The 14,202-nt window shown below is 33.6% G+C and overlaps 3 protein-coding genes across 3 annotated transcripts; all 3 read right to left on the bottom strand.

Moving 5' to 3' along the window:
- Positions 1-4,049: 4,049 nt before the first annotated feature.
- LOC105795682 (uncharacterized) lies at positions 4,050-4,992 on the bottom strand. Its single transcript, XM_012625358.2, has 2 exons — positions 4,624-4,992; positions 4,050-4,508 (listed from the first exon to the last, which is right to left on the bottom strand). Exons 1-2 carry the CDS (start codon positions 4,990-4,992, stop codon positions 4,050-4,052), a joined length of 828 nt encoding a protein of 275 aa, XP_012480812.2.
- A 2,618-nt stretch (positions 4,993-7,610) lies between these two features.
- On the bottom strand, positions 7,611-9,210 carry LOC105797136 (protein BLISTER-like). Its single transcript, XM_052628106.1, has 3 exons — positions 8,492-9,210; positions 8,248-8,313; positions 7,611-7,955 (listed from the first exon to the last, which is right to left on the bottom strand). Exons 1-3 carry the CDS (start codon positions 8,792-8,794, stop codon positions 7,911-7,913), a joined length of 414 nt encoding a protein of 137 aa, XP_052484066.1. The 5' UTR covers positions 8,795-9,210; the 3' UTR covers positions 7,611-7,910.
- On the bottom strand, positions 8,865-13,519 carry LOC105795683 (uncharacterized). Its single transcript, XM_012625359.2, has 13 exons — positions 13,100-13,519; positions 12,737-12,982; positions 12,578-12,615; positions 11,604-11,769; positions 11,385-11,483; positions 11,078-11,296; positions 10,730-10,888; positions 10,500-10,649; positions 10,018-10,296; positions 9,833-9,931; positions 9,179-9,253; positions 9,004-9,060; positions 8,865-8,921 (listed from the first exon to the last, which is right to left on the bottom strand). The coding sequence occupies exons 1-13, from the start codon at positions 13,517-13,519 to the stop codon at positions 8,865-8,867; spliced, it is 2,064 nt and encodes a 687-aa protein (XP_012480813.2).
- Positions 13,520-14,202: the final 683 nt, after the last annotated feature.

Below are 14,202 nucleotides of genomic sequence, written 5' to 3' on the forward strand. Positions count from 1 at the left end.
TTGTTGAGGGTTTATGTCCCTCAAAAAAATAAAAATAAAAAACTCATCTTTTCTCTTCTATCCTCTATTTATTCTTATTTTTCTTTTTAGCAGATTCTTCTTGTTGATGAGATTATTAACGAAATGTTGCAGGGTAAGAACCCATACGACTGTTTGCACGACTCCTCAATCGAAACCGACGATTTAAGGAGGAGGTAAGGTAGATTTTTTTTCGGTGGAAACCCCATAAAAAATGAGACCTATTGGGGATGGATGGGCGGTGATGAAGCGAGCATGAGATGGAAACGATGAGAAACAAAAGATAAAGAAAAAAAAAAGGAATAGGAAATGTTTGGAAGTCATTTTTAAAGGAATATTGTTGGGGTTTTTTTGTCTCTCAAAAAAACAATTCTCCTCTCCTCTCCACTGTTTCTTCTTATTCTTCTTTTTAGTAGATTCTTCTTCTTGTTGATGAGATTATCAATAAAATGGTGCAACGTAAGAACCCATACGACTGTTCGCACAACTCCTCAGCCAAAACTAACAGTTTAAGAAGGAGATAAGGTAGATTTTTTTACAGTGGAAACCCCATCAGAAACGAGACTTGTTGGGGATGGACGGGCGGTGATGAAGCAAGCGTGAGATGGAAATGATGAGAAACAAAAGATGGAGAAAAAAATTGGAACATGAAATGTTTGGAAGTCATTTTTAAAGAGAACAACATTTGATGGCCAAACAGGAAGACATGTGGCGGTGTGCGAATGGCCAATGGCCAATGCTAACGCATCAGTAAAAAAGTAACAATGTTAGGTTCGGGTATTAATATAGTGGACAAAAAAAATTCAAGTACCAATCTGAAAAAAAAAATATAAGTACCAATTTAAGAGAAGTGAACAAATTGGGGTATTAATTTTATATTTAACCCTTAAATATTTATAATTATTTATTTTATGTTACAAAATTTTAATTAATATTTGAGATAGTGAACATGGACGCGTTCAACGCAGAGCCTCTCTAGTCCATATTTTTGTCGGAGGCATTGAAACAATCTTTCACTATGTAATTCAAGATTTTAACGTGATTGTCTATTATGTTGAAGACCACGATGTTACTTTGTATTAATTGTGGTCGAGGGGGTTGAAAGACTGGTTGTAATAGATTGAAAAATTCTCATTCAGGTAACAGTTTGGAGTCATGCATGAAAGGATATGGAATGCTGATAAATACTAAAAGTAACATGTTTTACTCTCATCCTTAATGCGATTTTGGGTGATTATTCGATGTTAATAGTGAATTTTATGCTTTTAATCCTTTAAATTCATGTTTTTATAGGAGAGCGTATGGGAGCAAAAAGAGTGGAAATAGAAAAATTAGAGCAAGTTAGAAGAGCCACACGGGCTGACCTCTTCTCCATGGCCTGGAAATCACAATTTTGGTTATGCAAATTTGTATCCTAAACTACGGGAAATCACAATTTTTAGGTCTTTCGGACATTCTAAGACGTAAATATAATACCAATAAAAAGATAGGAGTGAGACGTCATAGAATCTTCAAGAAAACAACTCGAAAAACACCATTAAAGCCTATCCTGAAGCAGATTTCTGTCAAAATTGAAGATTTGCATTTGATTTCTTTGGAGATTATCATGAGTTTCTTTGTTTCTTGTGGTTATATTGTATTTTGGTTATTTTTATTTTCAAGCATGAACTAATTTTCTAAATACCTAGGAGAGATGAACCTTATGATGAATTATATCTTTGGATTTTTATTTTAAGCAATAAATACTTAAATATTGTTCTCAGTTATGTATGTTTAATTCTTGGTTTGATATTTCTAGATTATTGATCCATATTTGATGTGCTTAAATCAGAGGAGGAATAGACCCTATTTAAGAGTAGATCTTACATAATTGAGTAGAGTTGCATGCAATCCTAGAAATAGGGCAACATAAATCTATCGAATTAGAGTCAATCTAATAGGGAATCCATAGATCGAGTTAATGCGATAATAGAGGTTTTAATTAATAAGAAATTTCAATTAATCAACCTAGAGTCAGTTGCTCTTATTCTCGATAGAGATATTAGCATAATTTAGTGATTTCTACGGATCAAGATACTAAGTAAAGAAATTGCGTAATTTAGATTGATAGTGACAGATGAAGTGTAGGTGAATCTTTTCCTGGGTATTGTTTGCTTCTTGATTGTTAATCGATTATTCTCCTATTTTGTTCTTTGTCGTGTTCGTTAGTTAATTAATTTAGATAATTTTAGTTTTTAATCAATCACTCGAATTTGTAGGTAAAATAATAGAAAGACAATAACTGCTAGTACTTTTAATCTTCGTGAGAACGATATATTTACTCACCATATCTATACTATTAATTGATAAGTGCAATTGTCTTAATCAAAATTTTAATTAAATTCATGACGCATCAAATGCTCATATTTAAACACATATCTGAGCAACTTGGTAAGGCCTGAGAAGCTACCGATACTGCAGCTGCAAGAAAGTAGGCCACGCTAAACAGAATAGACTATAGAATTCCCCCTCAGTAGTCATTGGTAAAGCTAACGAATGTTATATAATCGGATGGTTCATACCTTGAGGTTCTTTTACACCCTGGAAAGGGCAATCCGGATTTTTGTTTAAAACTTACTAAAAGCGAAGTTAAAATTCAATCACTATGATGCAAAGCTGCCGCTTATGATACAAAGCGGCCATTGATAGTTACATCCGAAACAAGCACAGTTTTTGTAAATAAATAAATCAGTACAAAAACAAATAGCTGTTTGATAGAATAGAGTGATGATTTATATCGGTGATCATGATATTAAAAAAATAAATAAATAAATCAACCACGAATTATTAAGTATCAAATTTTATTACAAAATATAATACCTTAAATGTAATTATAATAAATATATATAATGTAACACAAATATACACTAATTATTTTAACGTTTACTGAACATTGAAGAGCTTAAGTTTTGACATTGATATCTAGGGCTCTTTCCTTCAAGTTTTGGTTTTGTCTCTAACATGGAATTAGTAATATTGTTAACAATATTTTAATTTATCATGTTTAATTATTTAAATTTAAATCGAAATTTTTCACTTAATTAAAAAATAAATTAAATTAGGATGATAAAATAAATTTTATCAATTCAGTTAACTCAATATTTTTTTTACTCTATTTAATCGAACATCCATCTCTAAATGCAACCACGAGATTTTTAGGTAGGGATGATGAATGAGAAGTGCATGGGATTTCTATTTGAGCCACGAGGTTACATGCTGAAAAGATGACTGCCTTTTTGGGTGTTTGGAGCTTCATGGATTTTAGCATTTCATTTTTATTTCGTTAGTTACACCTATTATTCTTGATCGTTTCTTTTTCTTATTAACAATGTGCTTAGGTACAGTCAACACATTTGCGAGCTGCAGATGATTGAACTTGTCATTGGTTTGATTTTAACTCTAGATTGCAAATCTATGTAATATATGGGTGTCATTTTTCTTTCTCTCTCACCCCACTTATGTATTTATGGGAAAATGAATGTAATATATGCTATGTTCAATAAATCTTCACATATAGCTAGGGCCAAGCCAGGAAATTTCAAGAGAGGGGCTGAGGTAATGAAAATTAATAAATTTAACAATAAAAATTAATTAAAGAAAAAAAATTTAATAAATAAAAATAAACTAGAAAGAAATCTTAAAATTTATTTGAATTGCACTCTTCTATCCTTGACCTCACTAAAATCATCAATTATTTCGTTTATATCAATTTTTTCTGCAATTTCTTTATTAATGTACACAACCAAAGAACTTCTTAAAAATTTATCTTCCATTTTGCTACGAAGTCGAGTCTTCACAATCTTCATAGTAGAAAAAACACGTTCTGAGGATGCTGTTGAAACTGGAAGAGTCAATATAAGACGAATCAATCTGTCAACGAGTGGGTACATGACTGACTTTCCACTCTCAACTAAGCTTCTGCAAAGTTCAGAAAGTGTTGATATTTTTCTCAAATTAGGATGCTTACATACATCAAGTTCATAAAACTTCAACTAATATGGGAGTTGTTCTTTCTCTTGTTGAGAAAAATCTTTTGGATAGAACTTGTTTAAAAGAATGCAAATTTTATCAATATCAAATAACTTGAAAAACTCCTTGGGATCTAAAGCTTTAGTAAGAGTAAGAAGCTTGACAACATTTTCGTTAAACTTACTCTTCAATTCTTGCAACTGAGTATCTATTGTAGCAAAAAATATATCCACTTGATAATAATGCTCCACTATAACATCTTCCTTCTTGTTGCGACTACGACCCAAAATGTATTGAGCATTCATATATGGAAAATCCAACTCCCAAGTTTCACAAAAAGATATCACTTTTTTCAACAATTGATTCCATCCATCATCTCTCAACTTTTGAATTAAATCTTTCGTTAAACTCTTGACATTTAATATATCTTGAGAACAACGTTGTAAAGCTTGACAAAGGTTATCAGTAATCCCTAAAACTTCCTTCATCATATGCAAAATAAAAATAAACTCAAAAGATATCAATCTATTATATGCGTTATGAGCATCTCCTCGCTGAGAATAGTTAGAAGCGGTATTTTTTTAGACTTTCAAAAACTGTGCTAATAGCATTGTACATCTTCAGTAAACTAGTAATTGAATTTAAATCGGAACTCCATCGATTTTCACCAGGAAGTTGTAAAGTGCCAATCTGATTCATTCTTGTTCTAGTTGCTAACTCATTGATGGATACTACACGAGTTATTTCAGCTGCTTGGTCTGTTTGTAATTCATTGTCTCGTTTGGAAGAAGCCGAAGCAATATTAACAATATCAGAAAAGTCTTTAAAGAATTGATGCACTTCAACCACTTTTTTAGCTTCTGCAACCAATGCTAATTGAAGACGATGAGCAAAACAATGAACATAATAAGCATATTGACAATCATTCAAAATCAAAGCTTGCAAACCATTAAATTCCCCAAGCATATTGCTTGCTAAATCATAGCCTTGACCTTGGATATTTTATATGTCAAAACTATGTTGCAAGAGAAAATTAAAAATCACATTCTTCAAAGTCAATGATGTAGTATCTTTAACATGGACTATATCAAAAAATCGTTCTTTTACATGTCCTTGTTTATCTACAAATCTCAAAATAATTTTCATTTGCTCTTTTTTTGACTCATCTCTCGCTTCATCCACAATAATGTTGAACTTTCTATCACCAATTTCTTCAAGAATTACATTACAAACTCTACTGGCATAAATTTGCAATATCTCTTTTTGTATTGTTGAAGTATAACTAGCATTTTGTGGAGCACTTTTCAAAAAATCTTTAACTTTCTCATTGTACGATGCTAATAGTGATAACAATTCAAGAAAGTTCCCATGATTTTTTTATCCTGAGCTTTCATCATGACCTCTAAAATCAAACCCTTGAAATGACAACCATCGAACAACATCTATACTAGTTTTCAAGTGTAGACGATTAGCTGCAATTTGTTGTGTTGTTTGTCTATCAAGTGATGCTTCAATATGTTGAACTTGATTCATTAAATCTACATAAGCTCGTTGTGCATTGTTATGTAGTGAATTTGGATCTTTTCCCATATGTGTCAAAAAAGCACAATTGCATCCATCGTGTACCTTTTTCCAATTACTAAAGCCATTATGAGTAAATGCAGTTGATCCAAAATGACTACTTAGATTGCCATTAAAAAGAAAACAAGGCAAACAAAATACTGCATCTTTAGAAGGTATATTCTAACCAGGAAAATTGTTTAAACCATGATGGTTGAAAATAACGATGACGTTTTTTTTTGAATTGGAAGTAGGATATTCTGAAAGAATAGGTTAATATGGTCCAGCCTTAATATAAACTCTTCGAATTTCATCACTCATATTAACCGGATACTCATATATTTGCTTACGTAACCCAGGTTCACGTTCTAAGTTAGACAAATCAAGTGCCTTATCTTCAACTCTAGGAATTTTAAAAGGACGAGCATTAAAGTTTAAAGGAACAAACAATGAAGGTGATACCTCAATTTGTTTTCTTTTAAAAAAATTAATAACTATAAAATTAAATTAAATTATAAACTTTAAAACACAATAAAAACAATTGTAAAATTGCAAAAAGATGAAAAGAAAAACCTTAGAAGATGAACTCAATGCTGCGTTTGGAGGACAAACGTTGATGACAATAGTTGTTAATAGCAATAGGGAAAGAGACTTGTTTTTCACTAGTTAACAAATTGAATTTTAACGTAAATTCACATTTGATGTAATATTAAAAGTGAACAACTATCATCTAAAAAAAAGAAAGTTGGAAATATATTAATGTTGCATTTAATGTTATATTAACGTTGATTACAATAATATATTATATAAATATTTAAAGTTAAAAAGTTAAAATATATTATATGGAAAAAATAAAAAAATAAAGATTTTTTTTAATGTTCAAAGTTGGAAAGGGGGCCAAACAACAATTTTAGGGGGGGATAAAGTTTTCAAATATTAAAGGGCTAAATAATAAATATTCTTTTTTATAATTTTAGGGGGAGCTGGGGCTACTGCCAGCCCCCCTAAATTCGCCACTGCATATAGCAGCAATCGAAAAATGCAAATAAGATCATGGCATCACAAATTCCTTAACTGAGTTTTAAAAGAATCTATTAACATCAAGCTTTAGGCTTAGTTTGGATGGGCGGTGTGTTTAGCTCCGGTGAGGTTAAAAACAGCGGTGGCGGTGAGATTGGGTACTGTAGCAGTGAGATTAGAAACAGCGGTGGAGTGTGTGTTTGGATTCAAACGCAGCTGTAGCGGTGAGGTGAAAATAGAAAATAACTTTTAAGGACATTAGATTAAAAATGATATATAATAGAAATTTTTAAAATTATTTAACAATTACAAAATTAATAAATGATTAAAAATTATTACAATTATATTTATTTTCAATAATAAATAATTAGAAATGAATTATTACAATTACATAAATATGCTAGTGCTGGTTTTACTAATTCCTAGTACAGTGTTACTCAATTGGACTAATTTCGTTGTCTATGTTTGTATGAAATTTTGCCTACATACCTAATCCTTTAAAATGTTTTACTAATTTGAACAATATTATAAGACATTGGGGTGATAAAATTAACTTAAACTTTAAGTTTGATTTAGTTTAACATTGGAGTTATAATATAAGATTAAAGACGTCAAAATATGACTTTATAACATTAGCATTGTTAAATCCTGTTTAACCTACAATCAATCAAAACATTATTTCAATGAAATTGGATAAAATATATTTAAAATGTAACATTCATATTTTCAAAATATTTTTATACTTTTCATTTCATTCTTACTATTTATATAATAAATCAAATTTAAATATATAATTTCGCTTCATTTATATTGAAACCCAAGGCATACAATTCAAATCTAGATCCATGTTTCCAACATCACACTAGTGTATTTGTCCAATAGATTGGAATATTCATCGAAGAGAAAATGCAAAATGATTCACATTTGAGCTAAAGATGAAGCAATGCAATGATGAATGAAAATGATTCATTTCTTAATTTCGAAGAAATCCAATAGAAACCACATGTTCAATTCTTCATCAACATATCTGATTCATTTCTTATTGTTCATGGTTCAAAAACCATCAAAAGCTTGAACGAGTCAAGTATAAGATACATGACTAAAGCCTAGATAGAATTACAAACAAAATGTAGCTGACATACCAGCTATAACATCAAACATAAATCAACAACTACTCCTACTAACTTTAAGTATAAATTACATTGCAACTAAATCAAGTTAAAAATGAACAAAATAAACAAAATGCTGCTGCTTATCTGGTTCAGCTTGGATGCTGGTCTGCACGCTAGTTTGCTGCTGGTTTCCTATTGCATTGCAGGCCAAAGTTCAACAACATCCTGTGCACCATCCTTTGCAACAAAAGACATGGACAACCTCAAGAGGGTTCCTTGTACTGCATTTTTTGGTTAATGGGTACCACCAGAGATGCAATAGACAGCAGTAGGTATCTCAATTTTTAGATAGAACTTTATCTAAGCACAAACAAGTCTAAACCAATGTGCATATGTGCACACATGACACATGCCATACAAACACCATTGCATTAACCATATGACATAAAGTGGTATGTAGTTATATGAGATTCAATTATTTCTAACAATTTGAAGTGACTACCAGAACCTAAATATAGTAAATACTAACCAGTTGGGCCTTGATTTCTTCTTGTAAGCTCTCCATGTCAGATTTTAGCCGGTTGACAATGCTTCTCTGGGGAGAAAAGTAAATGTAAGATAATTAAGAGATTTTTAAGAAGGATTGAGAATACAAATTAGGATAATGAAATGACAGAAAGTGCTGCAATGGAGAAGCACGATGAACTGATAAAAAAAACATATCATGACCATGACAGCCGGTAATGCTGCTAATCTAATATTTGGAAACAAACCTGTTGGTTATAACTATCAGTCAAAGATGAATTTTCAGCAGCCAAAGATTCTGCTAATGTACGTGAGGCCTCAAGAGCTCGTTGCAGTGAAAACTTTTCCTGAGTCAAGTCTTCAATATGCTGCAGAATAAGGATGAATAGATTAGAAAAGCCAAGACAATGAACAGAGAAAACATTAATAAACAAAACCGTTAACAAATTTGTAACAAGCTCCCTAACAATTTGAACATCACCAGACAAAGAACACAAGAGAATAAAATGCAGATCAACATACATACAGCATAGCATTTTAAAATACAGCATAAAACTGAATTCATCCTGTGCACCATCCTTTGCAACAAAAGAAAACCATTCAAAACAAAGACTTTATTGATCAGACTATTGAAGAGTCATAAAAGAAGTCACAGGAGTCTAACAACAAAAATTCCCACTGCAAGCATCTTTAGAAGCAAAAGTTTGCAACATTGATCATAAGAACAACTCCGATTCTACAGAATAGCAAATAAACTCACCGATTCTACAGAATAGCAAGGAACCATAAGAACAACTCCGATCAAGAACTTTTGCTCCTGTCAATCCAAGAACACAGAATTTTAAAAAAAATGCAAAACCAAATAAGGAAAAAAATGAAAATTTCAATTAGAAAAAAAGAGAAACACAGAAAATCCAAGAACACTGATTTGCAACCCAAGGGGAAGGGGAAAGGGAAGGGGAAGGGGAAAGGGAAAGGGGAGAAGAAGGGTAACCAAACATCAGAAAAGCCTGAAGAAGAATGCAACGGAAGAATATATGGGTAAAAGAGGAAAAAAAAAGCAATTGAAGTTGCTAAATTTTCACTGGAACAAAAGGCTCCAGTCTGAAATTCAGCCTCCGGTGAGGTGAAATCCATTCTCAACGCACTGAAGAATGCTATCCAAACAGCCTTGCGTTTACTAACGTTTCAGTTGCAATTTTTTTTTAGCCTAAAACAGCCAACGCACTGAGATGCAATTGCATCCAAAGGAACCCTTAGTATGGTAATGATTTAAGAGCATACCCTCGATGATTACTAAGTTTTACTAATAATTACTAGCCATGCACTATTAGAATATACAATCTAGGACCGAAAATATCAAGGTGAACTGTTGTTATCTCCTTAATATCATATAATTTTGTGTGATGAAAGCTTCAAGTAGTAACAGAAGAAGATGAAAAAGAAAAGAAAAGTATTTTAATATCTATTTCATAAAACTAAAAACCTATCTTTTACATAGAAGACTTCACTATTTATAGGAAATTAAGACGAATAACTGCAGCAGCAACGGGTTAACTGAATTAGTTTTACTAACCACCTTTACTAACCACTTGATCATGACTTATAGTCTTATTATGATCCTTGTTCTCTACTTCTACTAAAATAGATAGACATGCAGAGATTTCATCAGTAGAAGCAACACAAAGCTGTTGTCGCAAGTGAGTAAAAAAATAGTCGACAGTGGCTTAGTCAGAATATCTGAAATATGATGTGTAGCCGAAACATAGCAAACATCAACTTCGCCAGCAGACACCTTTTCGCGGAGAAAACACAAGTCTAAATCCACATGCTTCATACAAGCATGTTGCACCAGATTGCTAGAGTGTGCAACGACACAAGTGTTATCACACCAAATGACCGGAGGTTGAGCAACCAGTTGAATCCCCATCTCAGTCAACAATGATTTCAGCCAAGCTATTTCACACATTGTATTGGCAACACTTCGAAATTCAGCTTCTATAGACGATCGTGACACAACACTTTGTTTCTTGAAACTCCATGCAATAAGTTGCTACCAAGAAACACAGTATACCTCGCTGTAAAACGACGATCATCAGTGTTGCTTCCCCAATCGGAGTCAGAGTAAGTTGTGATATGTAAGGAGGGACAAGGTCGAAATACAAGCCTATGATGTAGGGTACCTTTAAGATAACGAACAATCCATTTTGCTGCCTTCCAATGCTTGTCAAGCGGACATTGCATGTAGTGACTGACCTTATTAACACTATAGGCAACATCAGGGCGTGTTAAGCAAATGTGTTGAAGAGTACCTACTGTTTGTTGATAAAGAGTGATGTCAATAAACGAATCTCCATCATAGGCCATTAAAAGCGATGTAGTATCGGAGTTGGTAACAGTGTGGCACTATTCAATTTAAGTTTATGCAAAAGATCTAGAACATTTTTCTTTTGACTAAGAAATAGACTACAAGATTTTTGATGAACCTCTATGCCTAAAAAATAATTGAGTTTACCCAAATCCTTCAGCAAGAATCGCTCATGCAAAGCTGAGATGATGGAATCAACGTCATGCAAGTTTTCACCTGTGACAATGATATCGTTTACATAAACTGCTAAATAAAGTCGACCAAACTGCTCCAAATCCTTAATGAATAATGAGGAATTAGCCATAAAAGCTCAAAACCCGAGAGACCCAACAAGAAACGAAGTCAGCTTCTCAAACCAAGCTCGTGGAGCTTGTTTGAGTCTATAGATTGACTTATATATTCGACAAACCAATGGAAAACCACATTCATCACACTACTCAAAAGTCGGAGGTTGATCCATATATACTTCTTCAGCAAGATCTCCATTCAAGAAGGCATTATTAATACCAATTTGTCTGAGTTGCCAATTGTTGGTCAATGCCAAAGACAACAAGGCACGCATTATAGGTTGCTTGATGACCAGGCCAAATGTTTCTTTATAATCAAAACTAGCAACTTGAGAAAACCCTTTCGCCACCAACCGAACTTTGCGATGGGCTACCGACCCATCTGCATTTTTCTTTGTCTTAAAAACCAATAGTAATTCTATTATCCGGAAGAGAAACCAAACTCTAAGTGCCATTAGAGATAAGTGCACTAAGTTCTTCATGCACAGCTGTACGCCATTCTTTGTCATTCATCGCCTCATGAATATCTTGAGGGTCATATGTATCAATTTGAACATGATAGGCTTTGGGCTTAAATATACCAGCCTTCAAGCATGTCATCATTGGATGAACATTTAAAACAGAAATTGTCGGTAAAGCAGGCGGACTAGGATTATGTGGATTGGAATCACATGAAGGTTCAAGTTGCTGTGACTAACCGGGTACTCCAAAATTGGGTATAGTAGGAGCTGGTTTTGGTATACTAGAAACAGAAGTAGAAACCGGGACGATAGCACGAACTGGTGACCAAGGCATATCAGCAGATGTTTGACGTATGTTAGAAGGAACCATAGACCCTTGACCCAATGGAGCCAGTGAGGAACCTGTAGACCTATCAATAAGAGAGCCGCTAGGAAATGACCCATAAGAAAAAAGTATGGCGGAAATAAAATTACCAGTAGAGGAGACGGGACCAACAAAATTAGCACAAGAGGAAGCCAAGATAGTATATAGGAAAAAATCTTCTTAAAATTAAACGTGGTGCAAAAAAAATATTTTGCCATCTAAAGCCAAACACTTGTAGCCATGCGGATTTGGACAATGCCCTAGAAAAATACAAATCTTTGAGCAGAAGTCCAACTTGTGGGTATTATAAGGTCTCAATAGTGGATAACATGCACAACCAAACACTTTGAGAAATGAATAATTTGGCACACGACCAAATAATCATTCATGAGGAGACTGGAATTTCGATACTCGAGTAGGCAACCGATTGATAAGATAGACTGCTAAATAGAAGGCATCAACCCAAAACTTGAGAGGCAATGATGCTTGAGCAAGAAGTGTAAGCCCAAGCTCGACAATATATCAATGTTTGCGTTCAACTAGCCCATTTTGCTAGGAAGTATGAGGACATAAGAGTCGATGTAGAATTCCAACATCTAAAAAATAATTTTGAAGACCCCAAAACTCTCGTCCCAATCAGATTGAATTTCTTTTAGAGGAAAGCCTAACTGTCGTTATGCCATCTTATGAAAAGAAATAACCACATGTCGAGCATCGGACTTATTATCCAAAAAAATCCATGTATATCTAGTAAAAGCATCAATACAACTGAGATAGTAACGTTTTGACTGAGAAGTAATAGGAGCTGGCCCCCAAATATCCATGACGACAAGTTGTAGAGGTTGCGTATATACCATAGTAGAGGAACCAAATGGAAGTTTGTGACTTTTTCCTAATTGACATGCTTTACAAAAATCAAACATCTTATTTACAGAAGTAGAAATATTACAAAGTTAAAGAACTGGAAACAGAATATCTTTGGCAGGATGACACAAATGTCAATGTCGCATTACAGTAGAAGAATCAGAAGAAACATTTACATTAGAGGAATTAGAAGAAACACCATTAGGATGAACACGAGTACCCATAGTATGATTTATAGGATAAGTAGTAGTAGTAGTTTGGAAGGCTTGTTTATCTTGTTGAAAAATAGCACAATTATCACCATTATTGTTGCTGGAGTTGTGAGAATTGAAGTTTAGCTTGTAAAGACCTTTGTCCACCTTCCCATGTAGCAAAATAGCTTTAGTGACGAGATCCTTCACAAAACAATAATCCGGATAAAATTCATAGAAGACATTATTATCTTTGGAAAATTGAGATACAGAGAGTAAATTATTGGTCACATTGGGTATATACAATAATTTTTTCAATACCAATACACGATCAGAAGTGGAAAGAAATGTGTTACCAATATGTGAAATGAATAACTTCTCACCATTAGCCATCTGAATGTTACCTGAACTAGTGTAAGGAGTAGATTGAGCAAGCGTGACCGCATTATTTGTTAAATGATTAGTGGCACTAGTATCTGGATACCAGGCACCATTCGTAAGAACCGCTGAAGAAGCAACAACATTGTGAGCTTGACCCGAAGGAGAATTAACAGTAGCAGCTTCATTTGAAAAACCAGTGAAATTTACAGAAGTGCTACTCATAGCTAGAGACATAGGACGAGAGTCATCAGAGTACGATTGGTCAAACCGATGATAGTAGCGTAGAGCCAGATGACCAATCTTACCACAAATCTGACATTGAGGATGAGAACCATGACCTTTTCTACGACCGCGAAACATCGACTGCAGAGCTTGATAAAACTGCTGATAACTAAGAGAATATGAATCAGACTGAAAATTAGCAGTTGGAGAAGCATATAAAAAAGAAGAATTCACCGAATTTTGAACTGCTGGACAAGGTAAAGAGGAAGCCCTTTAAGATTCAGCAAGATGCACAGGTGTCATTGGGAAAGGAAACAAAAGGTCTTTCTGTCGAGATTTGGCATCTAGCAACACACCACATACTCTTTGAAGATTGTATGGTTGATGACTTGATGCAATAACTGACACTACGAACTCATATTCAGCAGGTAGCCCAGTTAGAATAGTTTAGATATGCATGGCCTGTTGAAAGCTGGACTGCAATGCAACATGGAGCCAGAAGCATGCTACTATCGAGATCAGCAGCTATCGAGCTCAGCTCATTTTGCTTGGTGCGCACGAATGGTTTTTGGACCAAATGAATCAACTGGCATTGCTGTTTTGTTTTGTTGTAATTTAGTTCAGTTTAATTGCAACTAGCTTTAATAGTTAGTAAGATTAAGTTAGTGATTAGATAGTGATGTAAAAGCGATATGTCACTCATTTTGTATTTGACTTAAGCTTACATTGGTTGTAAATTAGTGGAGGCGATTAGATTAGTAGGTAATCACAAATGAACAAATTGTAACTCCTTTTATTTCAAATTTTGAATGAAAAATGTA

This window comes from Gossypium raimondii, chromosome 3 (genome assembly GCF_025698545.1).
Source record: "Gossypium raimondii isolate GPD5lz chromosome 3, ASM2569854v1, whole genome shotgun sequence".
NCBI classification, from domain to species: Eukaryota; Viridiplantae; Streptophyta; class Magnoliopsida; order Malvales; family Malvaceae; genus Gossypium; species Gossypium raimondii.